The following is a 16,586-nucleotide window of genomic DNA, read 5'->3' on the forward strand; positions in this document are numbered from 1 at the left end:
GCCCAAGCGGAGCCCGATGCGGGTCTCGAACTCACGAACCGATCCGAAACCAAGGGTCGGAGGCTTAACCGACTGAGCCCCCCTGGCGCCCCAGGGGGTCAGCTTTCCAAACAAGAAAGGGGCAGAGCCCCCCCTCCTGCCTTCCCCCCTGGGGGCTCCGCCTAGACCCCCCACCAGCAGCGAGGCAGCAGGGTGGGCGGCCCAGGAGGGAGGGACAGGCTTCCGGCCACCGACCAGCCCCGCTCACCTCTCCCTGCACAGGTGAATCAGCCTGGCCACGTCGTAGCACAACTGTACGTCCACCACTTCACACGTGGGATACGCGTCCCTGTGCGCAAGGCAGGCCGTCGGAAAAGAGAACCCCCCCCACCCGGCAGGAGAGATCCCCCCCAAGTCCCCGAGGGTACTCGGGGTACCACAGAAACCTCTTTCCTTTCGTCTTTTTACAAAGGGTGAAATTTTGAAATTCAACACAAAGAGGGCTTTTTTTTAACAGCACGAAAGCAATCGCCTGAAACTGAAAGGCTCGTGCCCGCTTGGCTGTACGTCAGCGGGCGCGTGTGGGGCCAGATGAATCCGGTTCGTGACCTCCTTCACCCACCCGGAGGAAGAGCACTATCGTCTGCTCTGGCTCACGCCTACCTTGGACCGTGCGGAAATCCTACCCAGCGTGTGGCCCCTTTTTGAAGATCACAGACCTTTCAGGTTCAATGAACGCAGGGGGCTCGCAGCCCAGCAAACGTCTACACCCGCATTAACAACCGTAGTACGACCCTCACAAGTGTGCTGTGTGTGGACTCACACCGGCCGGGTGCTCCCACGGTATTCACTATGCCGTCCTCACCATAGCCTGGGAGGTTCTGTCCCCATTTTACAGATGAGGAAAATAAGGGCCGGAGAAGTTAAGCGACTTGTGCCCAAGGTCACACCGCGAGTGGCTGTTGGAGCCCAGATGTGAATCCAGGCAGCCGGGCACCAGTGGCCGCTAAACGATGCTCCCTGCCCACCAGACACACAAAATCAGGCACTCGCTCTCTGTTTCTACGAATTGCCGTCGTCCGCAAATAGTGCTGAGTTACACCGTGGTCACCCCGAGTCCCCGCGGCAAGTTAGTGGCTGCGGGACTGGGAGGGGTGCGTTCGGACTGAATCCTCAGCTCGCCGCCCGGGGCAAGCCCTCCAGCCGGGGTCCCGGGGCCTCTGCACCTGCCCTCCCCTCTCCTGCTCCACACCCCCCTCCCCTGCATCCCTGGTACCACACACACACACACACACACACACACACACACACACACGGCCTCCCCCAGAGGAGCCCTGCCTCCGCCTCCACCGCAGGACTCCTTGGTGCAGGTGCTCCCTCCAGAGACACCCGTGGGCGGACGCCTGTGCCAGCGCAGGCCCCCCCACCCCCCGGAGACCTGCTCGTGCCCTCGAGCTGTTTCTCTGCACCTACAGCCTGGCCTGTGCTCCAGCTGCTGTGGTCCCCCGGGGCGGCCTGCAGCGGACAGGCCTTCTAGACCCCAGACTTCTAGAAGCCTTCCACAGCAGGCTGGCACACGGCGGCCATGGGATGCTCGCATGGCAGGGCCAGGCCCTTCGCCAAGTCTCTGGGCGCCCAAAGAGAAGACAGAGCGGCCCGCCTGAGGCATCTGCCCCACCTGGAGGGGCCACAGCCCTGCTCACCGGAAGTGGGTCTCCACTGTCTCCTTCTTGCTGTCTCGGGGGAGTCCCGTGATGAACAAGGTCCGCCTCACCTGCCAGAGACACACATGGGGGCGGGGGATGTCACCCCAAGGCACGCCAGTCCCCAGGTGGGCCCAGGGTTTCCGCCCTATTCAAGCCCACCCAGCCCCGCCCCTCCCCACGGAACACAGTGAGAGCTCGGAGGGACCAGTGCTCCCCTGGGAGAGCCCGGAGGGGGTCCTTCACATGCTTTACTGACTGACCCCCGCCCCCCAGATGCCCCTAATCAGAAAAATTTTAGAAGCTAATGTCAGGCATCTGGGTGGCTCAGTCAGTTAAGCGTCCGACCACTGATTTCGGCTCAGGTCACGATCTCACGGTTCGTGGGATCGAGCCCCGTATCGGGCTCTGTGCTGACAGGGCAAGGCCTGCTTGGGGTCCTCTCTCCCTCTCTCTTTGCTCCTCCCCTGCTCGTGCTATCTCTCCTTCTCTCTCTCTCAAAAAATAAACACATAAAAACCTTAAAAATAACAAGTGAATTGGGGCGCCTGGGTGGCTCAGCCGGTTGAGCGTCCGACTTCAGCTCGGGTCACAATCTCACCGTTCGTGGGTTCGAGCCCCACGTCGGGCTCTGTGCCGACGGCTCGGAGCCTGGAGCCTGCCTCGGATTCTGTGTCTCCCCCTCTCTCTGCCCCTAACCCACTCGCATTCTGTCTCTGTCTCTCTCAAAAACAAACATGAAACAAAAAGAAATTTATGAAATAAAAAAAAAATTAACAAACGAATGAACGAAAAGCTGAAGTCAACCGTGAGCACAAACATGCCAGCCAGGTCCCACAGAGGCCTCTTTAAGCGCACGGCTCCCGTGTCCTGGCAACAGGCCGGGTCAAGGCTCCGCTCTGGCCCCACCCGTGACCCTCCCCGCCTCGCTCATCCCCGCCTCGCTCACCGAGTTCTCCTCCTGGTACTGGATGGACCGGGTGTGGTGTCTCATGAAGCCCACGGTGAGGAGGAGATAGATGACGGCAAAGACAGTGTGCAGCCAAAGGAGGTCATCGCTGAGCGGGGACACCTGCCATCAGGGCCCGGCTCCCACACAGGGCGGGGTTTGCGGGGGGGGCGGGCCCTCCACATCTCCTAACCACCCCCCACCCCCACCCCGCACAGCAGCACTGCCCGGGGCAGGCAGTGCCCGCAAAGCCCTGGCCCCCGCCCCATACTCACTCCGTCTGCAGGTTTGCGATGGTCGTCCTCCCAAAGCTATAAGGGTCTTTGTCTGCAGACAAGCAAGACACTTAGTCTTAGGGTCACACTAGGGAAGGGGGACGGGGGCGGGCCGCCTCGGTCCGTGGGTCTCTGAGGAAGCACGAGACGGCCAGGCCCGTCAGAGGACAGGGACCGGCCGTCCGGTCTTTTCAGAACTGCACCAACCCAAGGCCCCACTTTACCCGACAACCTCTTCCCGACCCGCCGCGTGGGTAAGTCACAATCGGAATTTCTCTTGCTTTGAGATTCTTGTGACATTCCTTGAGAATCTGAAATCCTCCTGAACGGGTCCCAAAACCGAGCTGGGAATCCCTGGGCATGAGAAGTGGATTCGTGGGGCCCCTGGCTGGCTCAGTCAGCAGAGTGTGTGACTCTGGATCTCGGGGTCGTGAGCTCCAGCCCCGTGTTGGGTGGAGAGAAAGAGAGAAAGAGAAAAAGAGAGAAAGGAGAAAGGAGAAAGGGGAAGGAAGGAAGGAAGGAAGGAAGGAAGGAAGGAAGGAGAGGAGAGGAGAGGAGAGGAGAGGAGAGGAGAGGAGAGGAGAGGAGAGGTAGGAAGGAAGGAAGGGAGGGAGGGAGGAGGGAGGAAAGAAGGGAGGGAGGAAGGAAGAGAGAAGAGGGAGGAAGAGAAGGGAGGGAGGGAGGGAGGGAGGGAGGAAGGTGGGGAGGGAGGAAGGTGGGGAGGGAGGGAGGAGGGAAGGGAGGAGGGAGAGAAGAAGGAAGGGAGGGAGGGAGGAGGAAGCGGATTCTTTGGCATTTTGGAAGCCAGCCTCCCGCACTGGCAGGACACACGGTTCCAGGCTGTGACTTTGAGCGTCACGAACATCTCCCACACCCACTCACTGTGGCCTCCCGATTGTGATCACGTGGGGGCAGGAAAGTATGAAACGCTCTCCGAAGGCCCCCGATCCTACGAGTCTTGGGGTTTTATTCCCCTTACTTAGAACCGAAGCTCACACCGGGGGCCAAGCTCCTGGCCCAGGCTCAGGTCCGGGGGTGGGGGGTGCCTCTTGAGAGGCACGGCCAGGCAGAGGGGAACGTTCCGGAGTCACCCCGAGGCCTCCTGACACCTGGGCCCACCCCAGCCCCACGAGCCCCCCCCAACCCCACCCCGGGCCGTGAGTCACACAAGACGAGGGAACATTACCCAGCAAATCACCCGAGAGGTTGACGGGCAGGATGACGCACAGGGACAAGCAGCTGACGACCACTAGTAGGAAGATGACATGTCTCTGGAAGGACAGGTAGTGGATGGCGTCCTCCCCACACCGCTCCAGAATCTGGTCATCGCTGCCCAAGACACGCACAGGGGACCCGGGTGAGCGGCAGGGCCGGGCCGGGCTGTCCCGTCTCCTCACATCCCAGGACACCGAGCTTTCAGTTGCGCAGCTCGGGAGGGCGGAGGCAGGACAAGCCCGGAGGAGCCTCCTTCCCAGCGCCCTGCACCACACCCCCCCACACCACACCCCCAGGCACCTGCTGCCCGCATCCCTGCAGACACATGTGCAGGGGGAGGTCCCGCAGCCCCTCCTGCTTCTGTCAACATGGCAATTGTTCCGGGCTCCCCACCCTGCCGTCCGGCCCCCTCCCTGTGTCCTGCTGGCCTCATGGGGGCTCCGCCCTTTCCTCCTTGCCCTATTTGGACGCTCCGGCCCCCTTGGGGACCTGGAAAATTCCAGGCGCTGACAGCCAGAATGCCACAGAGGGAAAAGGGGGGTCTCCCTGAGGGTCCGGCTTCCAGAAAAGCAGGAAAATTCTGCGCGGGCAGTGGTAAGAGAAGCGGGTGTCACGGCACCAAAGCAGATCCGAGAGGTGGGAGACCGGCGGGAGCCACGGGCCACACGTGAGGCGGTGAGGTGGGCACGCCAGGCCGGCCGGGCACCGGGCAGATGCTCAGAAGCCAGCCCGGGGACGGATGCTACCCTGCGTGCTGTTTACCTGGAGGACAGAGCTTTGCACCTGACCACACCGGCTGCACTTCCCAATCACCTGCCAGAAAGTACCTGCCCTGCCCCCAACCGTGCGCACTGAACAAACAGGATGGGGGCCCAAACCTAACCCGGCGGCGACTTCCGACTTTCTTTCCTCAACAGGTTTTCTGGAGACACACCTCTGACCGACTCCCTATCTTGCCAGGAAGGCAAAGCCAAGGAAACTGAGGGGATGCTTTGAATGTCACCCGCGACACTGGCCGCGAGCAGCTGTTAGAATGCAACTGTGGCCTTAAAACAGTCAAAGTATCCTTTTTGCAACAGGAAGGAGTAGACACTGAAAACATATCTAATACAGTGTTACAGGGACACAGGGAGTCCCAGTGTCTGATACAGTGTTACAGGGACAGAGTGGGGACACTCAGAGTACCAGGGACAGCCCCCCTCCAGAGAAATGCCTGTGCCAGCAGAGGGAACTGGACGGGGGGGAGGGGCACGGAACAGGGTGGGGTATGGAGGGGAGAAAGGGGGTATGGGGAGAAGGGGGGGTATGGGGAAGGGAAGGGGGGTATGGGGAGGGGAAGGGGGGTATGAGGGAAGAGAGGGGGTATGGGGGAGGAGAGGGGGGTATGGGGAGGGGAAGGGGGGCATGGGGGGGAGAAGGGGGTTGGGGGGAGGGAAAGGGGGTATGGGGAGGAGAGGGGGGTATGGGGAGGGGAAGGGGTATGGGGGGACAAGGGGGGTATGGGGAGAGGGAGGGGGTATGGGGGAGAAGGGGGGTATGGGGAGAGGGAGGGGGTATGGGGGAGAAGGGGTGTATGGGGAGAGGGAGGGGGTATGGGGGAGAAGGGGGGTATGGGGAGAGGGAGGGGGTATGGGGGAGAAGGGGGGTATGGGGAGAGGGAAGGGGTATGGGGGAGAAGAGGGGGTTGGGAGGAGAGGAAGGGGGTATGGGGAGGGGAGGGGTGTATGGGGAGGGGAAGGGGGGTATGGGAGGAGAAGGGGGGTTGGGGGAGGGGAAGAGGGGTATGGGGAGGAGGGTCTATGGGGAGGAGGGGGGTGTGGGGAGGAGCAGGTGTGGGTGGAGGAGGGGGTATGGGGAGGAGGGGTGGAGGGAGGAGGGGTACAGAGCAGATCTGCCAACAGCCTTTGCAGGTTACCATGAAATGACGACGCAGCGTGTCTCAAGCCGCCCCACCCAACCCAGGCTGAGTGGGGTCCCCACCGCCGGGACAGGGGAGTGGCCTGAGCCCCACCCAGCAGTGGCCACAGGCCGCAGTCCCCCAAGGGGCACCCGCCGTGGGCACGTGTCAGGGGAGGGTCTAGGACACCTAAAATCCTCTCTGTGTGCGCCGGACCCGCGCTTGGAGTGACCTGCCGCGTCAGGAGGAAACGCGTCCCAGTGACGTGATTTCGCGGTGGTGGGCAGGCAGGGGCCGGCCGACCCACCTCTCCCGCTGTGTCGCCTGGGCCCCTCTTACAGTCGTGGAAACTGAGGCCCAGGGAGAGGGACGTACCCGACGTCCCGCAACCACCGCATTTCATCAATTCTAAGAGGCCCTCCTCTTTCACCACCTCCGAAACCGCGCCTCCTCCGCTCCCAGCCGCTCCCAGCTTCACAGGATTTCTCCCCACGGGCCCCAAACGTTAGAAACAAGGAAACTTGGAAGCGGAGGAGTTGAAGGTGCAAAGCGTTCCTGCCCAAAGCGAGGGGGAAAGTGGCTTGTGCGGGCCGTGTGGGCCACCTGCCTGCCCGGCCCCCACACGAGGCTCCGCCTCGAACCCAGAAGCATCTAGGGACCCATCTCGGTGTCAGGCATCCCGGCTCCTTTCCTCTTCGCCGGCCAAGCGCAGAGGAAAAGCCACCAGAGGAAAGACAGGCAGACACGCGCGCCCACCCGCTAACACACCCACCCACGTTCACGCACACACCCGCTGTACTCACTGCAGGCGAAAGATGGCAGTCAGCCAGGGACAGCATCCCTGGGAACGGAGAGATCAGGGATTAGCTTTGAGCATCTCTGTCCCCGGGAGGCGGATGGAATCACCGCCTCTGACGGTCACTAACCATCTAACCCCCCGTTATATAGAAGCAGCGCTTTTGTCCCAAATCCAGCAAAGGCCACGGCTTGTCCCCAAGGCGACAGAGTCCGCCGGCCCCCAGTCCTCTGGGACACGCACCCTGTGCCTGGAATTCTCGTAAAAACCCCTCAAGTTTTGACAGTTTGCTCCAGGGCCGAGGCCTGAACTTGACCCGAGAGCCGGTGAGAGCTCAGAGCGGTTCTGGAACTGTTCTGCTGGATGGCCTGCAGTGCTGACCGAGATGCAGGACAGACACAAGGAAACAAGCCTCACGGATGGGACAGCCCCCCCCCCCCAGGTGGGACTCTGGAAGGAAGAGGGTCCGTCGGCTGACTGTCCATCGCCTCTCTTGATCGTAACCCCTCCACCCCCAAAGCTGGGCTGGACCCCGGCCCGCTGGGCACCTCCTCAGGGTCAGGTGCCGGGGAACCCGGCTGGGCCGCCCACCTCTGACTCGCCGCCAGCAGGCACGTCAGCAATGAACCGTCACACAGATCCCTGCGTGTGATCAGAGCCGAGCGCTGGGACCACAGGGGACTCGGGAGCCCCTGCCTCAGAGTTAACCCCGTGTCACCCCCTGGGCCTCCCCGCTGCACCCTCCCCGCGGTCCGTCCCAAGTCCAGGGGGCTCACCACCAGCACCTGCCACTCAGGACGCGGGGGGCCAAGTCGGCCCCCGAACCGGTACCCGGCTGCCCTGCCCCGCCCCCACCACGGCCACAGCCACGCCTGTCCCGTCGATACCAACCAGCTCGCTTTCAAAATCTTGTTGCCCAAAAGAGGACGACGATGACAGTCTCTGGAACCTGGAATCGCTGGGAACACAAAAGGAAAAAAATGCCAGGAAATCCTTTTTCGAAGTCTGAAAACCTCCGTCCGGTATTCCGCCATCCCTTAGAGCCCGGGACCAAAGCTGTGGCCTTCCTCCAAGTCTGGGACAAGATCTAACTCAGCCCGTGAAACACACCCACCAGGGCGGCGACCGCACCTGGGCGTGCAAGACGCGAAACCCCCGCGTTACATGGGCCGGGTGACAAGGGGTCAGGGCACTGGCAGGCCATCCCCGCGCCCCGCACCCTGGGGCCTCGGCTCCGGGCCCACCCAAGGGGACTTCAGACTGTTGACGTTTGCGATACGTCTCCCGGCACGTCAGATTAACCTCGTTTTATCAAATTGACACCACCACTGGCTGCCAGGGACATAATAATCTTATGAACCGATGAGAAAGACTGAAGTGTGACCGCCATTGATGACAAGCGGCACCCCACTTTCAGGGACAAGAAAATGGGAGCGTGGGCGTCTGGATGCTGGGGGGGGCTCCCCTCCCCTGCCCTGTGTGTGGGGGGTCGGTTGAGGTGTGTGAATTATGTTCATTATCACTTCCAGTTTTCTAGAACCGATTCCAAAACCTCACTCGCAGGGGCAGAAGACAGGAAGAACCTTGACTTTCAAAGCCTTCACAGGCAGCTCTCTCATTTGACCTTCTGGGTGCCCTGTGGGGGACAGGGGACAGGAGGAGAGAAACCCCAGAAGGTGGGGACTTGACCACGGCCTTGCAGCCAAGGAGGAAGCAGGGCCTCCTGGGGTTCACAGGCTCAGTACCTTTCCAGTGCACGGCCCCTCCTGGGACTCGGGGTGCCACAAACACATCACGTCCCCAGAGTCCTCCCAAAACTGTCTAAGGCTCCCAAGAAGCCCTCGGGGCAAGGTGAACACCCTCGGGCTTTCGCAAACGCCAGGACCCAGGAGGCAGGAGGCGGCACGGAGCTTTCGCAGCGACGCGGCCCGTGCCTCGCACAGAGACCACAGTCCAACGCCTGTGCAGCAAGGGTGGAGGTCGGCCTGGGGAAGCCGAGCGGCCCGGTGGGGGGAGCCTGGCCACAGGGGTGTCTCCCCCCACTGCTTCCTGTCCTGCATCTGACACCAGGTCCCAGGCCGTGTGACAGCCAGCCGGGCCTGGAGACGCCAGGGTGCGGACCTAGAGGACGGTCCCCCCTTGAGGAGTCGTGAGCAGCCAGCAGAGCCCAGGTGACGTCCAGCCAAGGGGGTCCCTGCTGCACCAGACTCACCCGACGCTGGCTGAGTGAGGGCCACCGGCCCACGCTGACCCTGAGCGGGGACAGGAGCAGCTCCCCGGGGGCTCGCCTCGCCCCCAGCCCCCAGCTAACTCATGTCAGAGAAGGGACACTCTTTCAACATTCAGGGTGAGGAAGAAGAGTGGCATCCGTCTCAGCTGATAACGAAAGCCCCGAGTGTGTAAAGGAACTAAACTTCCTCCAGCAAGGTTCACGGCCAGGCCACGGCCGTGGGAGAGGCACCTGTGGTGAGGAGAGACGGCTTCTGACCCAGGCCTGGCGGACGGATGTGCTCAGTGGACACAACGTAGTGTCAGCAACACGCGTGGGCCCCCAGCCCCGTCCCAGTGACACACACACACACACACACACACACACACACACACACACTCACGCTCTCGAGGTGACACGTCCTGCTTACCTGTCCGCTTCTGACACCAGGGCGATACGGCCATAATCCCAGAATCTCCTTCTTATGATGGAAAACACCAAGATCAAACACTGACAGGAGAGAAGAAACCAAGTAAAGGGACTTTTCATTAGAGACACCTGCCTTAGGGGCAAAGCCCACCAGCCTGAACCCAGCGGGGCTACAAGGGCCCAGAGAGGGCACCGAGCCGCCCGAGGCCACACAGCTCAACCATCCGACCCTTTGCCCACCGTCTTCACGAGCGCCTGTCGCCGATGCCAGGGCACAGAGGCCACGAGCCCGTCCCTGAGCTGGCCCCGGCGCCCTCCTCACCATGAGCATTGGCCCCGCTCTTTGCTCTCAGGGCAGCAACAGCCAGGACCCCCACCCCACCGACCCTGCGCTGATCAGCCCTCAGTGCTCCTGAGCAGGAAGGCGAGACCAGGCCTCACAGCCGCCCAGGACCCGCTTCCTTCCTCTTACACAGAACTGCACTTAATTACAGGGCGAGGAAGCAGAGCTCCCCCAGGCCGAGCCGGGTGCTCCCCCAGGCAAGCCCCGAGGACGCCAGCATGGGGCCTGGACGGGGGACAGTGCCCACCGAGGAGCCTGGGCTCTGGCAGCTCGGTCTCCACAGCCTGGGGCCCTCAGCCGATCGCTCTAAACCCCGTCCAGCTGTAAAATCTGTAAGCTCCACACCACCTCCTCCGCGTTCACCTTGGCGGTCCTCAGACCCGGTCTTGCCTGGACAGACCACCGCCCTTCAAGGTTCAGGGAGGGTGACACAGAGCCGTTTTCAATTCACCTACCCCTGCCGGCCTCGGTCACAAACCAGGCTTTCATTTCATTTCATTTTCATTTCATTTCATTTCATTTATTTCATTTCATTTATTTCATTTCATTCATTTCATTCTATTTCATTTCATTCTATTTCATTTCATTCTATTTTATTTCATTTTATTTTTTATTTTCATTTTATTTCATTTACTTATTTTTTTTAGGAACTAAGCTTTTTTTTTTTTAAGGTTTATTTATTTATTTTCAGAGAGAGACAGAGAGAGCAACCAGGGGAAGGGCAGAGAGAGAGAGAGAGAGAGAGAGAGAGAGAGAGAATCCCAAACAGGCTCCCCCAATGTGGGGCCCAAACCCACGAACTCGGAGATCATGACCTGAGCCGAAATCAGGAGTCAGATGCTTAACCGACTGGGCCACTCAGGCGCCCAGAACTGACCTTTTAAATGTGGGTTTGTCTCCCTAAAGGGAATCCAGAGGCCAGAACCCCACAGGGGCCGCGTCCCTTTCGGGACCGTCTCCAGGTGGGCGGGGAAGCTGGTGACTATTCCCGGAGGCAGGTGAGTCACGTCTCAGGACAAAGCTGAAGGCCGTCCAGCAAGTGCCCCCCCCAACCCCGCCGCCCCCTCTGCTGCCTTCTTGGGGTGTGTGTCTCATGCGCCCATGTTCTCCCAGCCGCTCTGGCTCACGTGTGCACCCATCACGTCCCCTGATAAACACCCAGCTCCCCTCGCCGGCGCCCCTGCAGCGGTGTCCACCCTCGCTCTCCAGCGCCCCTTCTCATTATTCCCACCAGCCCTCAGCGTCACCGGCGCACCCCCGGGACCCCCCACCCCTGTCACCCGAGGCTGGTGTTCTCAACCTACACGTGGACTCCAAGAAACAGGTTGTCTGGCACCTAAAAGCCCTTCTCATAAATGTTTTTAAAGTTTATTTATTTGAGAGAGAGAGAGAGAGAGAGAGAGAGAGAGAGAGAGAGAGAGAGAGAGACACAGCACATGAGCCAGGGAGGAACAGAGAGAAAGGGAGACAGAATCCCAGGCAGGCTCCTCCCCATCGGCACAGAGCCCACTGTGGGGCTCGAACCCACGAACCGTGAGATCAGGACCTGAGCCGAGATCAGGCGTTGGACGGTTGACCGACTGAGCCCCCTGGGCGCCCCACAGAGCCCTTTCTCGTGAAAGCGACGTGAGTGGCAGGTGGGTTCCCATGCCAGCCCCTAAGGTGCCACTGTGAGGCAAATCCTGGGGCAACAGGGCAGATCTGAGTCCTGGGGACACCCCCTCCCCAGCACAAGCTACTCATTTATACCCTCAGCGGGAGGTATGGCCACCCCACAGGCAGGAACACAAGAAGGGGCCCCGTGGCCCCCGGGGAATCCCACCCAACCACCCGCGGGGGAGAAGAACAGCATACTGCAAACCGGGGGACCCTCTGGGAACAGGCAGGTCTGGGCCACTGAAGGCCACGAAGGTGGGCCTTTCCCCAGCTGTGTCCTCTGCTCTGCGACTGATCCCCTAAAAGGCCCAGGACCCAGCGGGGGACAGGAGGTGACATTTCTAAGCTGGGAGGTGCGGCCACTCTATTCCAGCCCATGCCTCTGGTCCCTGTGGACCCCTTCCACAGGCCTCACCACGCGACAGGCTGACTCTGTGACCAGGGGGACAGCTGCGTCACCCGCAGAGCGCGGCTCCCCGGGGTACAGCAGGTGAGGGGCAGAGGTGACGTGTGAACTCGGGCACGCCTGATCCCATACCTGAGTTTTCCAGAAGGCCCGGGAGGAGAGGGGGGGACACGATTCAGGAGGGGACTCACCAGAAAGCAACTGACGTCTATGAGCAGGACAGTGGGGACGCCCCCGAAGGTGACCCCCTGGAGCACGGTGCTGTTTTTGGCCGTGTTGTAGCAGTACGAGTCGTTGGGCTGGTCCCCGATGCCCAGCCGCTCACGCACAGACACCGCCTTGGACCGCCACAGCTCCAGGATCAGGGAGTTGTTCATCGTGCCCCTCCTCCCTGGAGAGCAAACCGGGCAGACAGTCAGGGCCAGCGGTCCCCGGAGGGTCCCCCACCCGCACTGGCAGGGCCCGAGGTGGGCACAGGGGCCGCTAGGCGCAGCCAGCGGCAAGCAATCAGGGAGAGGCGGGCACCGGGCCCCGCGTGCCTGGCAGAGCCCAGGAGAATAGCCCCATTGTGGGAACAGTCCCAAGGGTCAGATGGCCTGGTGGACAGCTCATCAGGACACAGCAGGGAGGGAGGTGGGGGGACAGGGGCCTGCCTCCTAAGAGGTGCCTGAGCTCCTGCCAGGAAAGTCCTCCCCGGGGAGCCCCTGGGGGCTTGGGGGGACAGTCGGGGGACAGAAACGAAGGAGATAAAGGTGGGAAAGACGAAAACGCAGGAAGAAACAAATCAGGGACGTCCATCCAAGTACGCACACACATGTCAGCTCCAGGAAGGCCCTGAAGGGGCAGCCAGAAAGGGCAAGGGGGGTGGTGGAAGCAGGTGGGAAAGAGGGGCACACCCCCGCCCTCCCGGGGAAACCCCCCCCCCCACCTCCCCAGTCTAACAGGAAGGCCCGGCCTTTTCAAAGCAAATACGACTCCAGGTTACTCCAGGCTGCTCGTAGACCTTTCCTCTCTGAGGCTTCTGGGAGCCCCAGGAAGCTAGGAAACCACCAGTGTTTGTCCCTGTCATCGAAGGCCCCCGAAGGCCCCCGAATTAGCGCCCCCTCACACCGTCTGTGGCTGGAGAGCCGAGAGCGATAACTCAGCAACCCTTCCTCAAGCTCTGACTCGTCTGTCAGGGAACTTCTGCGAGGTCTGCTATCTCTAACCTGCCACAGGGACAAAAATCTTGGGGACCAGAAGAAAAGGGACGGAGATATTTGGACTGCCTGGCGATGTGGCTGGGGTGGTGACTGCCACTTCGACCCCCAGGACGGGCTGGCTGGGGACAATGTCTCATACACACACACACACTCTCTCTCTCTCTCTCTCTCTCACACACACACACACACACACACACACACACACACACACACACTCACAAAGGATGGACTGCAGGAAGCGGTTAGAGGCAGCTCCAAGGACATGGGAGGATGACCCAGGAGCCTGAGTCACTCTCTCACCCCTTATGAGAGGCTTGCCAATGGCCAGACGATGTGACGCCAGAGCCACGGAGCTGGTGGCCCTCAACAGAGTCACAAAGACTACCTCTGGGAGGCAGATCTTGGTTTCCCTGCTTTAAGGGTCGCCCAGCAGCACCACCCCCGACACAGCGCCCGGCCTGACGCTGTGAGGCCAGCGCCTGCCCCCCCCCCCCCAAAACCCCTGTCCTGCCTCACACATACCAGACGCCCAGGGAAGGAAGGACTGCGGGCGAGTCCCTGGGCGAGGTCCTCAGCCAGTGCCGGCAGAGACAGGAACAGTCCCGGCCGCCTCCCAAGCTGCCTCAGGCCTGCCACTCACTTCCTGCTGGGCTCTCCCGACCCCAGGACTGGGCCGCACGGCCTTTCCAGGCCTCCCTGAAGGAACGCAGAGTCACCAGGAGCTGCCTTTTCCGCTTTGGCTCACGCCCGCCCCAAGCCTCTGAACTCAGGGCCTCACATGCAGCCTTTGGTGTTTCCACCCTGCTTCCCCCGCCCAGCTCCCCCCCCCAATCCCCCACCACCACCCAAACTGGTTCTGGGCGCTCCTCTGTGCTGCCTGCCCCTCTCCTCCTCCTCCAGCCTCAGCAGCCTGACCTCTGGCTCGAGGCCTCGCTGGGCCCAGGGAGGGTCCACTCCACAGAAGCATGGGTGGCTGTGGGCCCCCGGTAAGGGCCTCCCCAAGGGCAGCTGCTACCCGAGGGCCAGAATCAGGAAAAGGGACACAGCAGAACAGGGAAGGCTTGAAAGGTAAAGAGGAAAGGAAAAATCACGCCCATAAAATGCTCACAGAGGGAGCACTGTCCCTGAGGAGTGGCTGCTGGGGGCGGGCGGCCCTGGCCGATGCTGCTTGAGGCTGAGCAGAGCAGAGGTCCCGTGGGAGGAAGCCCCCCGAGGCTCCTCGTCTTCCTTGTACCCCCTTCCACCCCGGGCACACCTCTGGGTCCCTTCCCTCCTGCCAAACTGGCTCCGAACTGGCCAGGTCGGCCAGCAAGGACTGCCAGCCTGGTGGGGGGGGGGCCTCCGGGCTCCCCAGAGCCAGCCCCCTTCCGGGGGAGGGCACAGCTTTGGGGGGTGGTGGTCTCTCTCAGACCTTTCAGCTCGATCGCGGACTGTCCCTGCGCTGGACACACATGGCGTCCAAACTCTGCTGAAAGGTCGCGCTCCCTCCAGGGCCAGCTCCCCTGCACTTTCCCCAACAGGCCGCTGGGGACACAGCCAGCACAGGGCAGCCTCGCGGGCTGGGGAGGAGGCCCTCCTTCATGGATGCGCAGTCCTCCCTGTGTGCGTCGACAGACCTATGTGAGTGCCTAGCACGTATCTATGCCTTCCAGAGGGTTCTCCACTACCAACGTGAGGGCAGGAAAGCCACAGTCACCGTGGAGGCCCCGCAGCCCCTGGAGCAGCAGGTGACTCGGGTCCCCAGCTCAAAGTTCAGCCCAGGTGCACCCCAGAGCCTGGCCGTGGCCGTCGGGAGGGAGGGCTGGGTCCAGCAGCTGGTCTCCCACTTGCCACAGTGCTAACTCACGGCCCACGTGTGTCCAGCAAGGACCGGCCCACGCAGCACACCTGACCACCTCCCCCTTCCTTCCGGAAACGCCAGAACGTAGCACCAGGTGCGTGAGCATCATCAGTTCTTACAAAAAGGCCCCACACAAATTCAGGGTATTTTTATCATCGCAGATCTTCCGGTTTTGTTACAAGACCACAAGCAGCCCGGGTCCCTCCACCACGGGAGGAGCGGACTCGGAGCTCCCAGACGCAGAAGAAGGTTGTGAAGGAAACACAACGGGGGCGGGGGGGTTCCCCAGGAACCTGGAGAGCTGTCCACCTCCAGAGATGTCAGCCCTGGAGCGTCAAGAAAACGGCCCAGCCTTTGGCTACAGTGGGAGGCAGCGCGCCCAGCAGATACCTGAGCAGCCCTGGAGTTTGGGCTCAGACAGCGGCTTACACGCTCAGTGCCTTGACTTCCTCCCCTGTGAAGCGGGGCGGTGGTATTTCTCTCAACCCGGGCTGTTGGGAGGCACACGCCTGAGACCGTGTGCATGAAGCACTCAGCCCAGCACCTGGTCCGTGAGCACCCAAAAGGCTCCTGGCTTTTATTTTAAGTCACTTCTCCAGCCAATGGGAAACACAAGGTCAGCAGCCGGTCCAGGTTTTTCCCCTGTTAGAGCCCAGGGAACAGCCAGGGAGACCTTTGCCCCAACACTGAACAAAGAAGTGGTGTGAAGAGAGGTTTCTGCTTCTGCTCACGTCCACGTGGAGGCAGAAGCGACTCAGGGCTGTGACAGGTGTCCCGCCGGGAGGGGAGGAGGGAGGAAGACAGTGATGCGGGCCGGAGGGGAAAGGAGAAACAATACGGGTTGTTTCTCGGGTCGGGTTCGGGATGATCTGGAGTCTGTCCCCATCCCCCACGGCCTCAGCCCTGTCTGAGCAGGAGCCAGGGACTCAGAAAGGCGGGTCTCCCTCCCCTGCCCCCTTGTGCCCGGGGCTGCACTGGTGGGCACAGCCCCCTGGCTTAACCGCGAAGCCTGGACACCGCGGGGGTGGCGCGCAGGCACTCCTGGGCCTGGAAGGAAGCTCGAGGTCGTCTGGTCAATCACCCCGGGCAAGTCCTGCGCCAGCGGCCGCCCCACCCGGGGCTGGGACGTGCAGGCCGCCCCGGAGTCTCAGGTAGCCCGTCGTCTTATCAGGTCCCCGAACCCGACGGTTTGGGTTTCCAGGTGGAGATCTCCTCCTCCTCCCCTCCCTGCAAGGCCCCCTCCCCCCACACCCCGGCCCCCCTGGACTCCAGCAGGGCCGCGGGCAGGGGTCACCGAGGAAAGGGCCCAGTGGCTCCCACCTGCACCCCCCGGGGGGGGGCGTCTGAGAAGGAAGAGCCCCCCCCCCCCGGCTGCGCTCCTGCTCCCCGGCCGGCCGGGTCAGCCCCCCAGCGAAGGCGGGGGGGGAGGGGGGGGCGGTCCAAGACGGCTGCGGGGAAGCTAGAGAAGCACGTCCCCGCCCTGCCCGGAGAGAGGGGGTCCGCGCGGGCCGGGACCCTGGACTCGGCCCCGGGAGGGCTGCGGGCGACCCCGACCCGGCGCCCCTGCCCACCGTACCTGCGGCGCCCGCGCGGCGGCTGCACCTGACCGGCGGGTCCCGCCCCCGAAAAGTTTCAAAGTGAAACTCCGGGCGCCTCCCGCACATGCGCACCGCGAGCCCAGTTTTCG

The 16,586-nt window shown here is 62.2% G+C and overlaps 1 protein-coding gene across 1 annotated transcript in view; it reads right to left on the minus strand.

The window, feature by feature from the left end:
• The window catches only part of TMEM63A (transmembrane protein 63A), a 29,138-nt gene extending 12,552 nt beyond the window's left edge, over positions 1-16,586 (minus strand). The window contains exons 1-10 of the mRNA XM_058700215.1: positions 16,476-16,586; positions 12,049-12,248; positions 9,454-9,533; positions 7,706-7,772; positions 6,822-6,859; positions 4,093-4,235; positions 2,907-2,958; positions 2,632-2,740; positions 1,683-1,753; positions 248-328 (exon numbers count right to left, since the gene is read on the minus strand). Of these exons, the coding sequence (XP_058556198.1) occupies positions 248-328; positions 1,683-1,753; positions 2,632-2,740; positions 2,907-2,958; positions 4,093-4,235; positions 6,822-6,859; positions 7,706-7,772; positions 9,454-9,533; positions 12,049-12,248; positions 16,476-16,563 (929 nt within the window). The 5' untranslated portion in view covers positions 16,564-16,586. The remainder of the gene's footprint in view (positions 1-247; positions 329-1,682; positions 1,754-2,631; positions 2,741-2,906; positions 2,959-4,092; positions 4,236-6,821; positions 6,860-7,705; positions 7,773-9,453; positions 9,534-12,048; positions 12,249-16,475) is intronic.

Source organism: Neofelis nebulosa, chromosome 15 (genome assembly GCF_028018385.1).
Source record: "Neofelis nebulosa isolate mNeoNeb1 chromosome 15, mNeoNeb1.pri, whole genome shotgun sequence".
In the NCBI taxonomy this organism is placed as follows: domain Eukaryota; kingdom Metazoa; phylum Chordata; class Mammalia; order Carnivora; family Felidae; genus Neofelis; species Neofelis nebulosa.